We start from the raw sequence: 17,794 nt of genomic DNA, 5'->3' as shown, positions 1-17,794 counted from the left end.
ATACAAACATGGACTACTTCTTATTCTAATTAGAATCCCAGTCTTGTGGTTGCACATGATGTGGAGATTCACTGTAGTGTAGTTATATATATACATAGGAAAGTTAAGTCAGATTTATTCCACTGTCTTTTCTATTCCTGTTCCCCCTCCTTCCCTTCATTCTGCTTTATCTAATATACTGAATTTCTGTTCTTCCCCTCTCCCCCTTGTTGTTTGTTAACATCTACATATCAGAGAGAACATTTGACCTTGGGGTTTGGGGATTGGCTTATTTCACTTAGCATAATAGTCTCCAGATCCATCCATTTTCTGTTAAATGTCATAAACTTATTTTTTTTATGGAAACATTTTTTTCTAATGCTGTAATTTGCCTCATAATGTGTGTGTGTGTGTGTGTGTGTGTGTGTGTGTGTGTATGTGAGAGAGAGAGAGAGAGAGAGAGAGAGAGAGAGAGAGCGAGCGAGCGCGCGCGCATTACTGGGGATTGAATTTAGGAGAATTCAACCCCTGAGCTACATCCCAAATCCTTTTTTGTTTTTGTTTTTGAAACAAAGAACTTTGGTCTTGCTAAGTTGCTTAAGTCAGGGTTCAAACTTGGGATTCCCCAGCCTCAGTCTCACAGTAACTGAGATTATAGTTGTGCATCATTGTCATTGCTCGTCATCATGTAACTTGTTTTCTGTCAAAAATAAAATGTCTTAAAAATTAATTTTCCCTGGCTTTGAGAGATGTTGTGGTAGAAGAGGAAAAAAAATCTCCTTTATGTAGATAATCAGTAACTACCAAGAATCTGATACTATATTTAATTTGGTAGCTGTCGTTTAATGAAATAAAGTATATTTCCTTTGCAGAAGTTGAGAAGTTCCCATTGCTTTGTAGATATCAGAAAATGAGGTATTAATGTAAAAAAATACATTATACTTACTGGTTAATTAAATTAAATTCTTGAAAATAAGAAGTAAATGTTGATTTTCTACTTTTTTCAAACTATATTTCTTAGTAAATCTGTTATATTTTCATGTATCTAATAGGTACTGGTTCTGATATTTTAAAGGAAGAGAAATATTAATTGTATCTCATGGAAAACATATATTGTGTGAAGAAAATTTACAGTGAAATGGTGGAAAAAGCAAAACCACAGTCTGCAGAATTTTCAGTAGTCAAAATTAGGTGTTTTGTTTTTTTAAAACTTTTTTAGTGCTTAATTTTTTTCTAGCCAAATAGGCTAAATGGGAACAGATCCTTGATTATGATTAGTCTTTTGTATGTAGTTGGTTTATTAAAGGATACATTTTTAAAGTTTAAAACTTTGTTTCCTACTTTGTTCCTTCTGCTTATCTCTCATTCTCAGTGGTTTGAGAATTTTTGTACATCTGTTTTTTTTTACCCTCCCCCCTTTTAATAAAAAGCCTTAAGGGAAGTGTAGAACTTCTCTGCGCCTCATTTGACATACACAATGCAGTATACCTGTATTGAACCAGAATCTTAAAAGTTAGCAGAAACTTGTAAAAGTCCATCTTCTATAACATAGGAACATATAAGTGGATATGGAAATTTTATTTTAGGCTACAGGGGAAAAATTGACCAAAAACAGGTTCTTTTTCCTAGCTTTGATTATTAAACAATTCTTTCATATTAGTAACTAAAATTAGTGTTCCTCTGACTTATGTGTAATTCATCCTTGGCATCAGAAGATTCTTTATGTGGAGATAATTGAAAATGCATATCAAAATGACTTAAATTAAAAAGGAAATGCAATCAATTCAATGAAGTCCTGAAACAGACTTGATTCCAACTAAACTTTTTTTAATTCTTTCTTTTATTTATCTCTTTGTGTTCATATCTTCACCTGGCTTATTAGCGGGATGGTTGCAGCATCTGAAATTTCATGTCTTCATAGTGCTCCATCTGTGGAAAAGAGAACACTGTAGAGAAGAAATAGTTTGGTTTCTTAGATGTTTCAGTGAAAGATTCATTGTTTCATGCTTTTTTTTAAAATTGGGTCTTGTGCCCATGGTTGAACCATGTGCTATACCTAAAAGGTAAAATATGTTCATTTGGTTTTGCCCAAATAGGACCTGCCCTTGCGGCACATGATTGAGGAGAGTTAGTACTGATACTAATTATTAAACCAGTGATAAGTAGAATGAATTCTTAGTTTTGTTAGGGAAGGGTCTTTTTTTGCATTTAAAAAAGGAATTTTGAATTGGAAAAGAGTATTCTTTGACTTTGTAATGCTTTTTGAAAGGTACTTTTTATTTTTCATGTGCATTTATGTAGGTATTTAATTAAATTATTTTCATTATTTCTAAGTTAACTAGGGTTTGATTTGCTAATATAGTGATGATTTTGGCTTTCTTGTTTTAGAGGGATATTGGTTTGTATTTTTCTTGAAGTATCTTTGTCTTGCTTTGGTATCAGGTTAATACTGGTCTTATAAAAGAACCAGTATGAAACTGTGAAGCACTTAGAGTAATCAAAATAATTTTTAAAAAAGAAGAGCAGAGCTGAAGAATTTATATCACTTGATTTTAAGATTGGCTGTAGAATTCTCATAATGAGGACAGTAGGGTTTTAGTCTAATATAAACAAAGAGATCAGTGAAACTGATCAACATACATTGTTAAGTGATTTTCAACAAAAATGATAATTCAGTGGGCAAAAGGATAGTCTTTCCCACAAATGGTGCTGGATCAACTTGAGGTGTACTTGGAAAAGTAATGAAATTTGACTCTTTCTTCAACATTGTAGAAAACATATGAGAAAACCTTTGTGACCTTTAAGTAAATAACTTTTTTTTTCTTTTTAGAATATAGAAAACATTAACTATAAAATTGGAGAGGTATTGGGAACTGAATTAGAACAAATTATATTCCATGCTTTTATAGTTATGTCAAAATGAATCCTATTGTTATGTATACTTAAAAGAACAAGTAAAAACATAAAATTCATACCACAAAATAATATCTCCACATATCCATTAAAATGTCTGAAATTTGAAAGACCCAACAGTACCAAATATTGACAAGGATGGTGGAACAACTGGAACTGTCATATTGCTGCTGGGGGTATAAAATTGTGCACTCTGGAAAGCAGTTTGTTAGTTTCTTATAAAGTTAGACTTACCATATTGCCCAACAATTTGACTCCTCACTGTTTTCATCATACAATGAAATCAGATAGTTACTTTATTTTCTTTTTTTAAAAAAGTTTTAATCTTATTCTGTAAACATTTTATGAAAATAAAATATACAGACCAAAAGCACACAAACCACAAATGTGTACAAGCTAATTTAACAAACAGGAAGAGTCAGCAATTTACACTGCTATAGAAATAGATCACTATCAGTATCTAAAAGCCTACATCCCAGTCACCATTTCCTAAAAAATGGTTGATTATTCTGACATCTCATTCCATGTATTTTGCCACTTAGTGACGTTTCCTTAATAGAATCATGTTGTGCCAATATTGATCTGCACTTTAATTATTCTGCTGAAAAATTGTATTTTTGAAATTTATCTATTTTTATGAGTAGTAACTTTTTTCATTATATTTGCATTTCAAAACATTAGCTGTTATTAGTAATGCTGCTATGAGAACATACTTGTACATGTTTATTTTTTTTCCCATTTTTAAAAATTTTTATTATTAGTTGTTCAAAACATTACATAGCTCTTGACATATCATATTTCATACATTTGATTCAAGTGGGTTATGAACTCCCATTTTTACCCCAAATACAGATTACAGAATCACATTGGTTACACATCCACGTTTTTACATACTGCCATACTAGTGTCTGTTGTATTCTGTTGCCTTTCCTATCCTCTACTATCCCCCCTCCCCTCCCCTCCCCTCCCATCTTTTCTCTCTATCCCATCTACTGTACTTCATTTCTCTCCCTTGTTTTTTTTTCCCCTTTCCCCTCACTTCCTCTTATATGTAATTTTGTATAACAATGAGGGTCTCCTTCCATTTCCATGTAATTTCCCTTCTCTCTCTCTTTCCCTCCCACCTCTCATCCCTGTTTAATGTTAATCATCTTCTCATGCTCTTCCTCCCTACTCTGTTCTTAGTTGCTCTCCTTATATCAAAGAAGACATTTGGCATTTGTTTTTTAGGGATTGGCTAGCTTCACTTAGCATAATCTGCTCTAATTATTTTCCTTAGTAAGTTATGTTTTTTCATTAATTTGTATACAAAATGTATACATTAGATTTTTTTCCCTATGTTTAATAAAGGTTTATGCAGAATAAGAGGTAGTCAGCCTTAAAATTAAAGTAGAAATTTATTCTATGAAACTTCTAGAATGTGGTACTTTTTAGTGGTTAGCTCTTTGAAAACTTTTCATTTTCTTTTGCTTCCTTTTCTGTTAAGAATTTCTGTTTTTTTCCTTTGATAAGTCAAAATAATGCAATATTTTCATAGAAACATCCCAATTCCATTTGTTTATTTTCCAAATTTGTTAAAACATGAATAAAATGAGCTTCTTATAATTATATTTATTTTTTCTGTATTTATTTGTTGTTGCATTTTTACTCCTTTTGTTTTGTATTTTGTTACTTGCTTTTGAAAAATTAGGGTTAGAGGTAGATTTACCATGTGATTCTTTTCAAGGACCCATCTTTTGAATATATTATTCTGATAGTTTTCTTCATTCTAATTCATTAATTTCTGCCTTTAGCTTTTTCTAATTCTGCTTTGTTTCTCGGATTTATTGTTATTTCTTACTTGCATGTTAAGTTCAATTATTTTCATTTGTTCCTTTATTTTATTATTATTTTTTACTCACGAAAAAAATATACCATTCACATTTTTTTTAAAGCAAATGACAGAGACCCAGCTTACTAGCTTTTAAAAACTAAGCTAACATTACATAGTTAAACAATTGTCAAAACTTATACTAAGTTTCCAGCATTCATGCACAACGAGAAAGCCTTCTTAAATTTTTATTCAACTAGAAATGCATTACCATTAATATATTAATATCTTTAATTATAAGCTACTGAAAAAAAATCCAGTATACAATCTTGTCCTAGCAGTACTCAAAAGTCAAGACTCACCTTGGATTACATTTATTAAAAAAGAAAAGTGCATATAGATACTATAACAGTTTTAAAGACACACACAAAAAATGGTCCTATCGTGTGGTCCCAACAATAAACTCAAAAGTCTGTGACAAATATGGGCTCAGATGAGCTGTGTATAAATATATTAGATTAGATACAATTATACTGAAAGTTGAGTTTGCTTGAAATCTTAAAAAAAAAAGTTCCTGTTAATGTTAAAATGGTGCATGTTATAGTTCAACATTTGTGTTAAATGTGGGCATTGAATTACTTATTATCCAAGTGTAGCACTATTTTTTTTTTTTTTTACCATTTATTGTTAAGGACTGTAACTGACAGTCTTCTTCAGTCTTCTACTCTTTATTGACCATTCTCAACATTTTGTAGTGATTTTTATGCCATTTACTATTTTAATAGAAGTTGATATAGATTTGAAGTTGCCCATCCCACTGCTGCCAAATAATGTTGCAAAGAATGAAGGGGTTGCCCCGTGAACTACTGACCCAGATGAAGTAAATCTTATATCAAATGAAGAAAATAATCCAGCTCTGAATAATAGAAATCCACTGAAAGCAGAGAAAAATGAGCATGCATCTCAGTTTCTGCTTCCTTGGGGACCCCTGCTTTGGTTCCCAAAGAAGTCTTTAAATCTGTGTTCAAAGAAGTTGAACAAAAATGAGTTTATTACACCAAAAAATTCTCTGAGGACATCATCTGGATTGTGGAATGTGAAACCAAACTAAAACAGAGTATCAAAATGACTTACACATCCTCCTCCACCATTTATTCCTTCTTAGCTACACTTGTCATAGATGTCCCGTTTTTTAGCATCTGATAATACCTTGTATGCCACAGCTACTTGATTGAATTTTCTCTGTTGCTTTTTTCCCCCTATTTTTTATTGGTGCATTATAGTTGTGCATATGATGGGATTTGTTGTTACATATTCATATGTGGTCACAATATACCAATATAATTTGGCCAGCACCATTCCCACTCCTTTATTTTCAGAATTTTTATCTGGATGCACTTGCCAGTTTCTGATATGTCTTTTTGATATCTTTGGATGAGGCATTGTCTCTGCACTCCATGTTTTAACGTAGTAATCCACCATGTTTTAACAGATTGTTGGAAAAAGTCCCAGGCCACATTGTCCAGTTTAGGACTGGGTAGGGCTGCTGGCTGAGCTTTTCATGGTCTTCAAGGCTGTGCTGGTTTGGTGGCAGCAAAAGTTCTTTTCTTTTCTTATTTTTTTCCTTTTAAGTGGCACAAAAATTTCAAATTGTGCCTTTTTCTTTCTAGTTAATTTCCCTAATAATTTTGTATGAATGTTTTGTATATTGTGCAATGAATATTTTGCTGCTTTTTTGACTCTGCAATTTTAAGCCTTTTCTTTCTTTCTTTCTTTTTTTAACCAGTTGAAATCTTCAGTGTTTTCGGTAAAAAATCATAATGCTCATCAGTAATTTCAAGTTAGCTCTTCTCTTCCATGAACTTTTAGCTTGTGACACAAACCTGTCCCTATGGAGATAACCAGATCAATATGGAATAGTGGGATAGATCTTTTTATTCCTCAAATACTTTAGGAAATGTGCATTATGGAACTAAATTTATAATTAGATTAACAGAGAAGCATAATTACCTAGAAAAATTGAAAGAACAAAATAGTAATTTTAAGGATTTCAAATATGTTTGATAAATATTTTTGGTTGTATACTAAAATAAAAATACATATTCAAGCAATTGTACAGGAGATAGGGATATGTAGATGATTAAAAATCTTGATAAAATTTTTATCTTGTACAAAGCTGAGCAGCAAGAAAAGTGAAAGGAAATTTCACATGTAACTCAGAAATTACATTCAAGATAATATCAATGTGAAGAGAACTAAATAGGGAAAAAAACACCAAAGAATTTTTCAGAGTGTGTTGGAGTAGTTGTCTTTTTAGTGAGAAGACATACTTATTGATAAGTGGAAAAAATTATTAGGAACATAGGAGCAAGAAAATGACATGTAAGTTAAGGAAAGCTGTCAAAAGAATTAATCTATTAAACCATCAGAAGAAAATAGTTTTTACTCAGTAAAAACTGGGTAAGAGAAATAGAAGATCAAAAGAAAAGTAAGAACGGTAAATGAAAATATGAGCCAAGTAATGTTGAATGCTGGTTCACCAAGAACAGCTCTTGATAAGACTAAGTTGGTTAATGTGACAAAATTGTTGATGGTTACTGTAGTTTGGAGATGACTGAGCCTTAGTAGCCTTTCAGAAAGGGAAGGACAAAGATGAGATATTGTGTGTTGGAATAGTTGTCTTTTTAGTGATAAGACATACTTAAAGGGATTTTCAATGGGGCAGGGCTTCTTGGTTATGGTCAAGTAAGGATTATGTTATAATAGTTTAGGAATATAAAGGAGAATTTGAGGGCAAAGGGTTCTGAGTTTTGGGATGTAAATCATTATTTGATATTTTCTGTTGAAGACTTAATAGGTTTTTCAGTAATTTTCTGGAATGAACCATAAATCATTTTTTTGTGGCGTTAATCTTTCTGAATAAGAGTATCCCATGGAACAATAATCTTATGTTGTTGAATAGTAAAGCCATGTTAATGTAGGCAATGAACTGTGCGAATGATTTCCATTCTTTGAGGACAGAGAAAATTGCATTTGTGGGCTCGGAGAGCACGCCTTCACTGTCTTTTATTTATGGTTTTATTACATTACTAGATTTGTTTTGCTAGCATTTTATTTAGGATTTTTGCAATTATATTCATTAAGAGAGACCTGTTTTGTTCTCCTATGTTTTTAAAATCTAGTTTTAGTGTTAGGCTGGCTTTGGTGAATTAGTTCATCTCTCCTTCCCTCTCTCTCTGAAACATTTTTTATTTTTTGTTCAGGATTTTCTCTTTGTTATGGGCAGGTTTTATTTTTAAATTTTCTCTAACACATATTTCGTTATTTTTTTTTAGTGTGATTTAACTGGCTTTTGATTACCAAGGGTTGTTATATTTCTATTCCACTATGTTTATCTAGCCTTGTTACACATTTTATTATTGTTTTAAATATGTTTTGTATTTTCTGAGGATTTGAACCAGATGTGCATGGTTGTGTTATGACTTAGCTGTCATCTTGAACAACACTTGCCTTTTTAAATTAATCCTCCTTTTTCTTTTCTTCTTTTTCCTATCTCAGTTAAGTAGATAGGTATCTTATATTCTGACCAGACAAAAATTAAGGAGAATTATACTTTCAGTTTTCCTTTATTTTCCTATTAGTTATCAATGTGCCATCTTCAGTAAAATATTGTAAACTATATTATCTATTCTAAGGGAATGGTGAACAGTCTTGGGTATTCTGTTTTGGTCCTTACAGTCTTTAATTTACTTTTAATATATACATGTAAAATAAAATAGACCTAATATAAAGGGGATCTTTTAATGACTTATTTCCCCTCCCCCAATATAGGAAGTTCACAGATGGGTGCTACTATAGTAGATGCTTTGGATACCCTTTATATCATGGGACTTCATGATGAATTTCTAGATGGACAAAGATGGATTGAAGACAACCTTGATTTCAGTGTGGTGAGTATACAATTGATAATTAATCTCCTAGGTTGACTAGGAAAAGGCATATTTTTCTTTGCTATAGAACATAGCAGAATATTTGTATTTTTCCAAAATTCATATATTGAAACCTAATCATAAACGATGGAGCCCTTGGGAGGTGATTGAGACATCAGGATAAAGCCCTCCTGAATGAAATTAGTGCCCTTATAAAATAAGCCCCTGGAGAGCTGCCTTGCCCCTGCTACTTTGTGAGGACACAGTTAGACGGTACCATCTATCAATCAGAAAGTGGGCACTCACCAGACACTGAATCTCTTACATCTATATCTTGGACTTCCAGAACTGTGAATTTCTGTTGTTTATTAGCTACTCAGTTTATAGTGTTTTGTTATAGTGGTGCCAGTGGTCTGTGAGGCTAAGCATGATAGTAGCAGTTTAAAGAAATGTTAATACTAAGTCCTCTTTCTTCTTTGGGGATCATCAGCTGTTACTTATTTTATGCATAAAATACACACCTTTTGGCAGCATCTTTTTTTTTTTTTTTTTTTTTTTTTTTTTTTACTTTTCTTGCCCTTATCATTTGAGGTATTGTGTAAGTGTGTTAGAGCAATAATTGGAGTGGGGAAAACAATGAATTAGATACATCAGGAAATTAAAAAGTGCTTTGTAAATAATAAGTGGGTTTTGGGTTTCTTTTTTCTTTAGAAAATATTTAATGATTTGGTACAACTCTAAGTTGTTATAATCAGGCTTACATGCATCCTTCCAATACTTTGCCTAGCACAATTAATTCTAGATATGTGGCTCAGGAATTTTATTTATTCTTTTTAAACTTATGATAAAATAGTTATCTTATTGTAATATTATGAGGATTATTTGACATAATCTGATACATTTTGGATGCTTAGTGAAAAATCATTATTTTCATAAGACCAGTACCTAAAAGGCATGTGGGCTGTTTTGTCATATTCGCTGTTATATTCCATGATATTTCCATGTGTTTGCTCTGTTCCTTTTGACTCTAGTGTCCTTCACTTCTTCTCTTATGTTTTTCTCTGTGACACTCATTAATAGTTAAATTGTGATTTTAGTCAATATTTATTTCTTTTCTAATGATTTTCCTTGTGCTAACCAGAAAAAACTGTTTATCTTCTATTATGTTATTCTATCATTAAAAATGCTGGATCTGTTTATTGACATATCTTAATTAGAATAATTTTATTATCTGTTAGGTTTAGGTTTGGCTATGGGTGGCAGAAAAACCTAAAATAAAATAACCAAAACAAGATGTTTATTTCTATTCATGCAAGTCAGATACTGAGATGAATCAGGGCTGCTTTGGATAGCTCCTTGGATCATCAAGATCTTAGGATCCTTTGTTTCAATTGCTCTGTTAACTTCAGTATATATATAGCTTTAACCTCATTGGTATGAGATGGCTCCATAAGATCCAGGATCTTATCTACCTTCCAGATGGCATAAAGGAAGAAAAGAGAGGATAGATATGTAACTAATCTTTCAGAACACTTCTTGGGAGTTGGTTACTCTATTTTTGTGTCCATGCTGTTGGGTAGATTTTACTCATATGGTTCCATCTAACTACACAAAAGTTGAGAAATGTCGTGGGTTTTTTCCCCCTTTGTAGCTAGGCAGATTGTTTTTTGTATATCTAGTATATAAAATTCCTACTATAAGGCCATAAGGATATATAGGAGATACGTGTGTGTATACCTGCATATATATGTGTGTGTGTGTGTGTGTGTGTGTGTGTGTGTGTGTGTGTGTGTGTTTATTTTGTTTTGTTTTGTACCAGAGATTGAACCCAGTGCAATCAACCACTAATCTATATCCCCAGTCCTATTTTGTATTTTGTTTAGAGATGTATTTTGTTTAGGGATGTGGCTCAGTGGTTAAGTGCCTCTGGGTTCAATCACTGGTACCAAAAAAGAAAAAAAAAAAAGAAAGAAAAAAAGAAAAGATTGGTTGGGGGATGTGTGTATATGACAGGATAATGCCTTGGAACCAACTGCCACTACTAGGGTGAAGAACCATGGCTTGTGTGATGCTGTTAGAAACTAGAAGTAAACAGGAAGGAGTAAGTCCCTTCTTCTTCCTCTAGTCTTGTATTTTGTTTTTATAATTGCCTAATGGTAGGGCCTAAACAGGAACCAGCTGGTGAAAGAGAAATCTATTTTCATTTCCTTTATATCAAAGTTGAAGAAGAATGAATTTGAACCTGAGAGAAAAAATAGTTGATGGTATAGTTGTTTTCTGTCCCTTTATTTTTAACCTATATCCTTATGTTTTAGCTAATTTGCACAGTGTGTATTTGAATTTTGTTATCTTTATGCTGAGGATGTGGCTCAGTGGTTAAGTGCCCCTGGGCTCAGTCTTTGGTATCCCAAAAACTAACAAACAAAAAACCCCAAAATGGAATCATCTCTTTCTTGGTTTTACATTCTAGTGTTGGGAGAAAAGCAGTAAATAGTTATTTAAATTATGTATGGTTATGTCAGAAAGTAGAAAGTGCTGTGGAGAATAATAAACAAGAGTAGATAGAATTAAAGTAAGTAGTGGTGGGGCATTGCTATTTGACCTGGGGTGGCTATTGAAGAGCTGTTTAATAAGATGGTATTTCTGAAATGAGACCCAAGGGAAGTCCTGTGCATGTGGGTAAAAGGACCTCTGTTAATAGATATAGCTGAGGATAGAATGAGAGCTCAATTATTTTCTCTCAGTCTTTTAGAGTGGGATGGTTCCATTGTCATCAACTTCTGTACTGTTGTAAAGTATGCTCATCAGTCTAAATTTTAACAGTAATCTTTCTTTTCCTCCCATGTTTCCGTATTTTCTTTTACGTTTTGTGTGTGTGTGTGTGTGTGTGTGTGTGTGTGTGTGTGAGTGTGTGTTATATACTGTGTATACAGGGGTATGCTTCTACTGAGCTACTTTCCAGCCGTTTTTATTTTTAAAAATTTTGAGATAGGGTCTTGCTAGTTGCCCAGGTGGCCTCCAACTTGTGACCCTCCTGCCTTAGGCTCCTGAATAGATAAGATTAGAGGCATGTGCCACTGGGCCTGGCTTCATTGTGTTGTTTATAATTATATTACCATGTGTCTATGTTATTATTTTTTAAAGGAGTCACAGTGTTTCATAAAGCTGAGGATTTATGTTTTTATCAATGTTAAAAGATTCTCAGTTATTACTCCTTTCAATAATGTCTCTCTCACATTTCTCCCTTCTTTCCTTTCAGAACTTCTTTTATCTTCTGTCTAGAGAAGGTCAAGATAGGAATTTTATAAGTGGTTATAAATAATTAGATGATAATAAATGTTAATTGGGGAACTAATGCAGAGTAAAGGATATTAGTGATGGATGATTACAACATTTTATATTGGGTGGTCAGCAAAAGTTTCTGATGTAACATTTGTTGACATCTGTAGAAAGTGATAGAGTGAGTGATTTATCTAGATGAAGGGAAGGCACCCAGACAAGAAGGTAACAAATGTAAAGACTGTCATAGAAGACTCAAGATTGGCAGTTCTGAGAATACCAGGTAGGCCTATATAGTGAAACTGAATCAAAGGAGTTATGCTAGGAGAGATGTCAGAAAAGTTGTGGGGATGAGCATATTGATTTTTATTTACTCTAAGTGTAACCAGAAGCCATTGTGTAGTGACCTAACACTAAGATTTAAAATGCCCACTCCAGCTATATGGTACTGAGTGGAGTGTAGGAAGTAGGACATGGATGAAAGCAAGGAAACTGATTTGAGGGTTCTTGTTGCAGTTCCAGTGAGTGTTGGAGGCTCTTCCTCCCTGTGTTTAGTAATGTCTGCTGTATGCCCTGCAGTATGCTAAATTTTGGGAGTACATGAATTAACATTTGTCCTTTGCAGTCTTGTTAGGAAAAAATTACATTGTATTATCATAGTTCTATATTGGAAAACTATATTTATGTTAGCAAGCAATGTGTTCTGCCTGTGAATGTCAGAAAAACTTCAGAGTAATCCATTTTTCCCTTTAATTTTTATTTTATTTACTTATTTAAATTTTTAAAAATATTTGTGTGTGTGAGTGTTGTTTTAGTTGTAGTTGGACACAATACCTTTGTTTTATTTGTTTATGAGGTGCTGAGGATCGAACCCAGGGCTTTGCACACACTAGGCAAGTGCTCTGAGTCACATATACTCTGGATTCTTTGGTTATACTCTTTGCCAGTTTTACTTTTCTTTCCAGGTGTTAGAATTTTTCTAGCAGCATAGCCATACTTACAGACTCTGTCTATCTAGTCTATTACATATGTATATGTAATTAATATTGTTATATTTGTGCCAAATATCCTTCAGTTTGTTTGCTTTTTAATTTTAAGATTTTTATTCTTATAATTCGTTGTGTTAGGGATATTTCATGTCTATTATAAATTTGTTATGAAAACTTCTGATTTTATGCTTGCATAGTACCTGATTTCATAAGGAGATTTATGAATTATAGTATTCAATTCTTTCTTCAATTTCTTTGTTTTTTGATATTTATAAATAATTTGTTTTTCATTTTGATATATATTGCAATGTGAATATATACATGAATTTCTTACCTGTTACACCAAGTTTTCTCAGCATTATTATTTTGGTAATCCACAATTTCTTTTTTTTTTTTTATTGGTTGTTCACAACATTACAAAGCTCTTGACATATCATATTTCATACATTAGATTGAAGTGGGTTATGAACCCCCAATTTTACCCCAAATGCAGATTGCAGAATCACGTCGGTTACACATCCACAATTTTACATAATGCCCTATTAGTAATTGTTGTATTCTGCTACCTTTCCTATCCCCTACTATCCCCCCTCGGTAATCCACAATTTCATCATTTTTTGGTGCCTCATTTAACATTTCATTAAGTTACTATATATACATTAGGAAAATAATTAAATTCATGAGAAGAGATAGAAATAAAAATTGTGATGTAGTGATTAGAACAAAAATAAAGGGATTAGTAAGGAGAATGATGTTCTATCCTCCAAGATCTAGTATTCAAGAGAGACTTGCAAGAGGAAGGGACAATAGTCAACAGAATTGAATATCTTGGTAATTTTACAGTAAGGTACATGGAAATGGTCCATTGGTTTCAGCAATTAGAAGTTATGTGATAGAGGAGTTAAATAAGATTAACAAATGGAAGATGAGATTGCAGTTTCACATTAACAAATGGAAGATGAGATTGCAGTTTCAGAGAAGTAAAGATAGAGAAAGTGAAAATACATTCTTATAGACTCTTAGAAACACATGAATGTTTTGAAAGCTATAAAGCAATATGTATATGTGACTGTTTTCAATATGTTTTCACAGAATTCAGAAGTATCTGTGTTTGAAGTTAACATTCGATTTATTGGAGGCCTGCTTGCAGCATATTACCTTTCAGGAGAAGAGGTGAGTAAAGTTAAGTAATAAATACATTGTTTTGTGGGGAGGGGTTATGAATGGAATTTAATCAAATGAAAGACTTCCCTAGCAGCATGTTGTTTTTTGAACTTGAATATTATTGAACTCATCTAAAGGTTTGCCAAAAGAACTAGATGCTTCAGGTGGAAATGTTCCTTAGATAATTTTTTGGTTTTTGAGAATCTCAATAAAATATAATTTTATCACAGATTCCAGCTTTATTTAGATCAAGTGTCCTTTACAAAAGTCATCTTTCTCTAGGATTTTGCCATTATAATTAATTGCATGGTTCAACAATTGGGAAAAGAAACCAAGAACAAAATTAAGGAATAAATCAGGAAGAATTAATACAGATGCTCCTAATACCAAATGTTAATTATTAAAACTTATTGTTTGGAAATTAAATGCAAATTTATTCATAAGATATTTTTAAATTTAAGAAAATTCATCTTTGGTTACGTATGTATATTGTAAAGACATATTTCTATTTATGTTGTCTTTGGGGATACTTGTTAATTTTTGCTGTGAACTTTAGTTATTTTTAGAATTTTTTTCCTCCGGTGTGGCTTCTAGATTTTGGTTCTTAAAAAAACTTTCCCTGTATCTTGAGTTACAAAATAAAATTTCCCATTTTGACTTTATATGCTTATATTTAAATATTTGTCTTTGTGTGCTTGTGTATGTAAAGAGTGAGCTATTCATGTACTGCTGTTTTTTAAGAAGAAATGTGTTTGAAGATGCTGGTATTTAGTATTTAATATATAAATCATTTAGTATGTAATTTTACTGTAAAATTTTATTATGCAACTTGGATATACCTCCAATTTACATTTCCTTAGAACACTTCAGTTCAGATTTAATAGAATAGAAAAAAGTGACTTGTATTTGGTCCAAGAGGTTTTCAAAGTGTGTATTAGAATCACATAGGGTGGTTTTTATGAATGAAGGTCCAAGCTCTGTCCACAGGACTGATGTAGTGGTTTTAGTATAGAGAACACAATTACGTTTTTTGGGTAAGTATTCTTTGATAAATGTGATTTTGCAAATGGTGGTTCTGTATTTTGTGAACCTCTGATCTAGCTTATGAATAAAATCATTGTAAATTAATTAACTAGGATTTCGAAATCAGTTTTATCAAGGTACATTCACATACAGTTAAAAGTTACCTATTTTAGAGTATAATCTGTGAACTTCGACAGTGTATATGATTGTAACCACCAACAAAAATAAGATACAGAATTTGATCTTAGAAAATTTCCCTATACCATTTTATAGTAACTTTACCATTTATAATATTTTTTTACTATTTCCATATGGTGTTCATTATTATGGCTTTATGGAAAATCTTGAAATCAGGGTGTATGTGTTCTTTTAACTATTGTTTTGTCTATTTTAGTTTTTTATATAAACTTTAGAATCGGCTTGCTGTTAAGGATCCTCCTATTGTTTTTATGGGAATTTTAACTTTAGAGACAATAAACATCTTAACAACATTGAGTGTTCTAATCCATGAATATGGTATATCTTTTCATTTGGTTATTTAAAAATTTTTCTCCATTGGTGTTTCTAATTTTTAGCATATAAATGGTCCTTGCACATATTTTGATATTTAACTGAATGTTTCTAATAATAGTGTATTTTTTCAGTTTCCATTTGTTTATTACAAATGTATATAAATCCTATTTATTTTAAACATCTTTTAATAAAGACTTAAATTATTAACTGTTTCAGGACATCTTAGTTCTCTTTAAATAACTTTCTGATGCTATATCATTGTTGAAAAATTGTGGTAGATGTGTATTAAACAAGATTTGCCCTTTTTAAATGTACAGTTGCACTTAAAAAAACATTCAGATTGTTGTTTAATATGTAATGAGTTTTACATTGACCTTCTACCCTGAGATTTTTCTAACTTCATTAATTTTAATAGCTTTTACATAGATTTTAATGGATTCTTAGGAATTTTCATTGTAAACAATTAAATCATTAGTAAAGAAGTGAGTTTATTTTTCCACAGAGAAGAATTTTCTTTGCTTTGCTTTAGTGCATTGCCTAGGACTTCCATTACAAAGTTGAATAGGAGTTGTGAGAGTGAGTATCCTTGCCTGGTTCCTGAATCAGGGGAAAAGCATTTAGTCTTTCACTATTAAGCATAATGTTTGCTATAAGTATTTTGTAGATACCCTTTATCATCTTCTGGAAGTTTCATTATATTCTTAATTTACTGATAATTCTTATCATGAATGGATGTTGGATGTTATAAAAAAATTGGCTATAATAAAATAATTATATAATAGTTCTTTTTCCAGTCTATTGATATGGTGAATTATATTGGTTACTTTTTAAATATCAAACCAGTCTTGCATTGTTTTGCTAAGAAAACCCCACTTGGTTATGGTATATTATTTTTATATATCACTGGATTTGGTTTAATACTACATTGTTTAGAATTTTTTGCATCTGTGTTCATGTGGATATCTGTAATCTTTTAATACCTTTGTGTGTGTGTTTGCAGTAAGATATGTGGAAGCTAATAAACAATAAGGGGAAAGGGGAAGAATGGAGTTAAGTAGATTAGACAAAGGGGAATGAAGAGAAGGATGGGATAGAAAAAGGAAAGACAGTGGAATGAATCTGACATCATTTTCTTATATAAAATATGAATACACCACAGTGAATCTCACATTGTATACATCCACAGAAATGGGGTCCTAATTAGAATAAGACATATTTCATGTTTATATAATTATATCAAATGGATTCTATTATCATGTATAACTAAAAAGAATCAATTTAAACAATAAGAAATAAAGAAAAAAAATGTAAAAGTAACAAACTTCCTGTGGTGGGGGAAGAGTAACACTGCCCTTAAAATGAATTGCCAAGTGTTTTCTCTTTTTTCTCTAGAAGTTTGTATATAATTGGCATTATATTTTTCCTTAAATGTTTGAGTTGTGTGATACAACTTCCCAGTGAGGCAACTTGGGAGTTGTTTTTCTAAACTACCAGGAATTGAACCTTATGTACATACATAATTGAGTACATTGTTGTTATTATTTTTAACTATTATCTGTAGAGCAAGAAAAATAAAAGTTTTTAATTTTACTGATTTATTTTCTGATTCTCTCCTTTATGTAGATCCAAATTTCTGACCTATATAATCTTATTTCTGAAGATTATTTTAACATTTATACCAAAGCAGCCTTTCTGGCAACGTATTATCTTTCTTTACTAGAGAAAGTGCTAAAATATATAAAACAAAAATAATTTGAATATGACATTATTCTGATATTTAATGGGCAGTAAATTCCTTTATTTCAGTATGAACCAGAAAATTACGTGTGATTTATAATCTAACAAAGTGCTTTCTTGTAGTAAGGAAATATGTAACTATAAATAAAAACATGTTACATGCACTCTGTTCTCATATAAGGAACCAAGTGAGAGTTACATGCCATTCTAACAAAGTGTTCCTGTCTCCTATTGATTTATTAATATTATAGATGTGAAGTTTTATCATTTTATTTTCTCAAAAAGCACTAGTTATATTAAATAGTCACAGGTTAAAAACCTTGATGATTTAATATTTTACTTGATGCCAGCTTCAAATTTATGGCATTTCTTTAACAGGATTGTCTCTGTTCATGTTTTATAATAGTTATCAAAATGGTGCTCTTCCTATGATAACATGATTTATGTGTATAACAGTA

At 31.6% G+C, this 17,794-nt stretch overlaps 1 protein-coding gene and 1 pseudogene across 2 annotated transcripts in view; one reads left to right on the top strand and one right to left on the bottom strand.

Moving 5' to 3' along the window:
• MAN1A2 (mannosidase alpha class 1A member 2) overlaps positions 1 to 17,794 on the top strand; it is a 144,280-nt gene that overhangs the window by 31,886 nt on the left and 94,600 nt on the right. The window contains exons 4-5 of the mRNA XM_081306320.1: positions 8,534 to 8,652; positions 13,992 to 14,072. Of these exons, the coding sequence (XP_081162446.1) occupies positions 8,534 to 8,652; positions 13,992 to 14,072 (200 nt within the window). The remainder of the gene's footprint in view (positions 1 to 8,533; positions 8,653 to 13,991; positions 14,073 to 17,794) is intronic.
• On the bottom strand, positions 1,858 to 6,161 carry LOC308656752 (dnaJ homolog subfamily B member 6-like; annotated as a pseudogene). Its single transcript has 3 exons — positions 6,059 to 6,161; positions 5,381 to 5,944; positions 1,858 to 1,925 (listed from the first exon to the last, which is right to left on the bottom strand). The product of its transcript is annotated as a dnaJ homolog subfamily B member 6-like (transcript).

Source organism: Spermophilus citellus (genome assembly GCF_964194105.1).
Source record: "Spermophilus citellus genome assembly, chromosome: 9".
NCBI classification, from domain to species: domain Eukaryota; kingdom Metazoa; phylum Chordata; class Mammalia; order Rodentia; family Sciuridae; genus Spermophilus; species Spermophilus citellus.
Note: the sequence above shows the minus strand (reverse complement) of the source record. Positions and strands in the feature narration are given on the sequence as shown.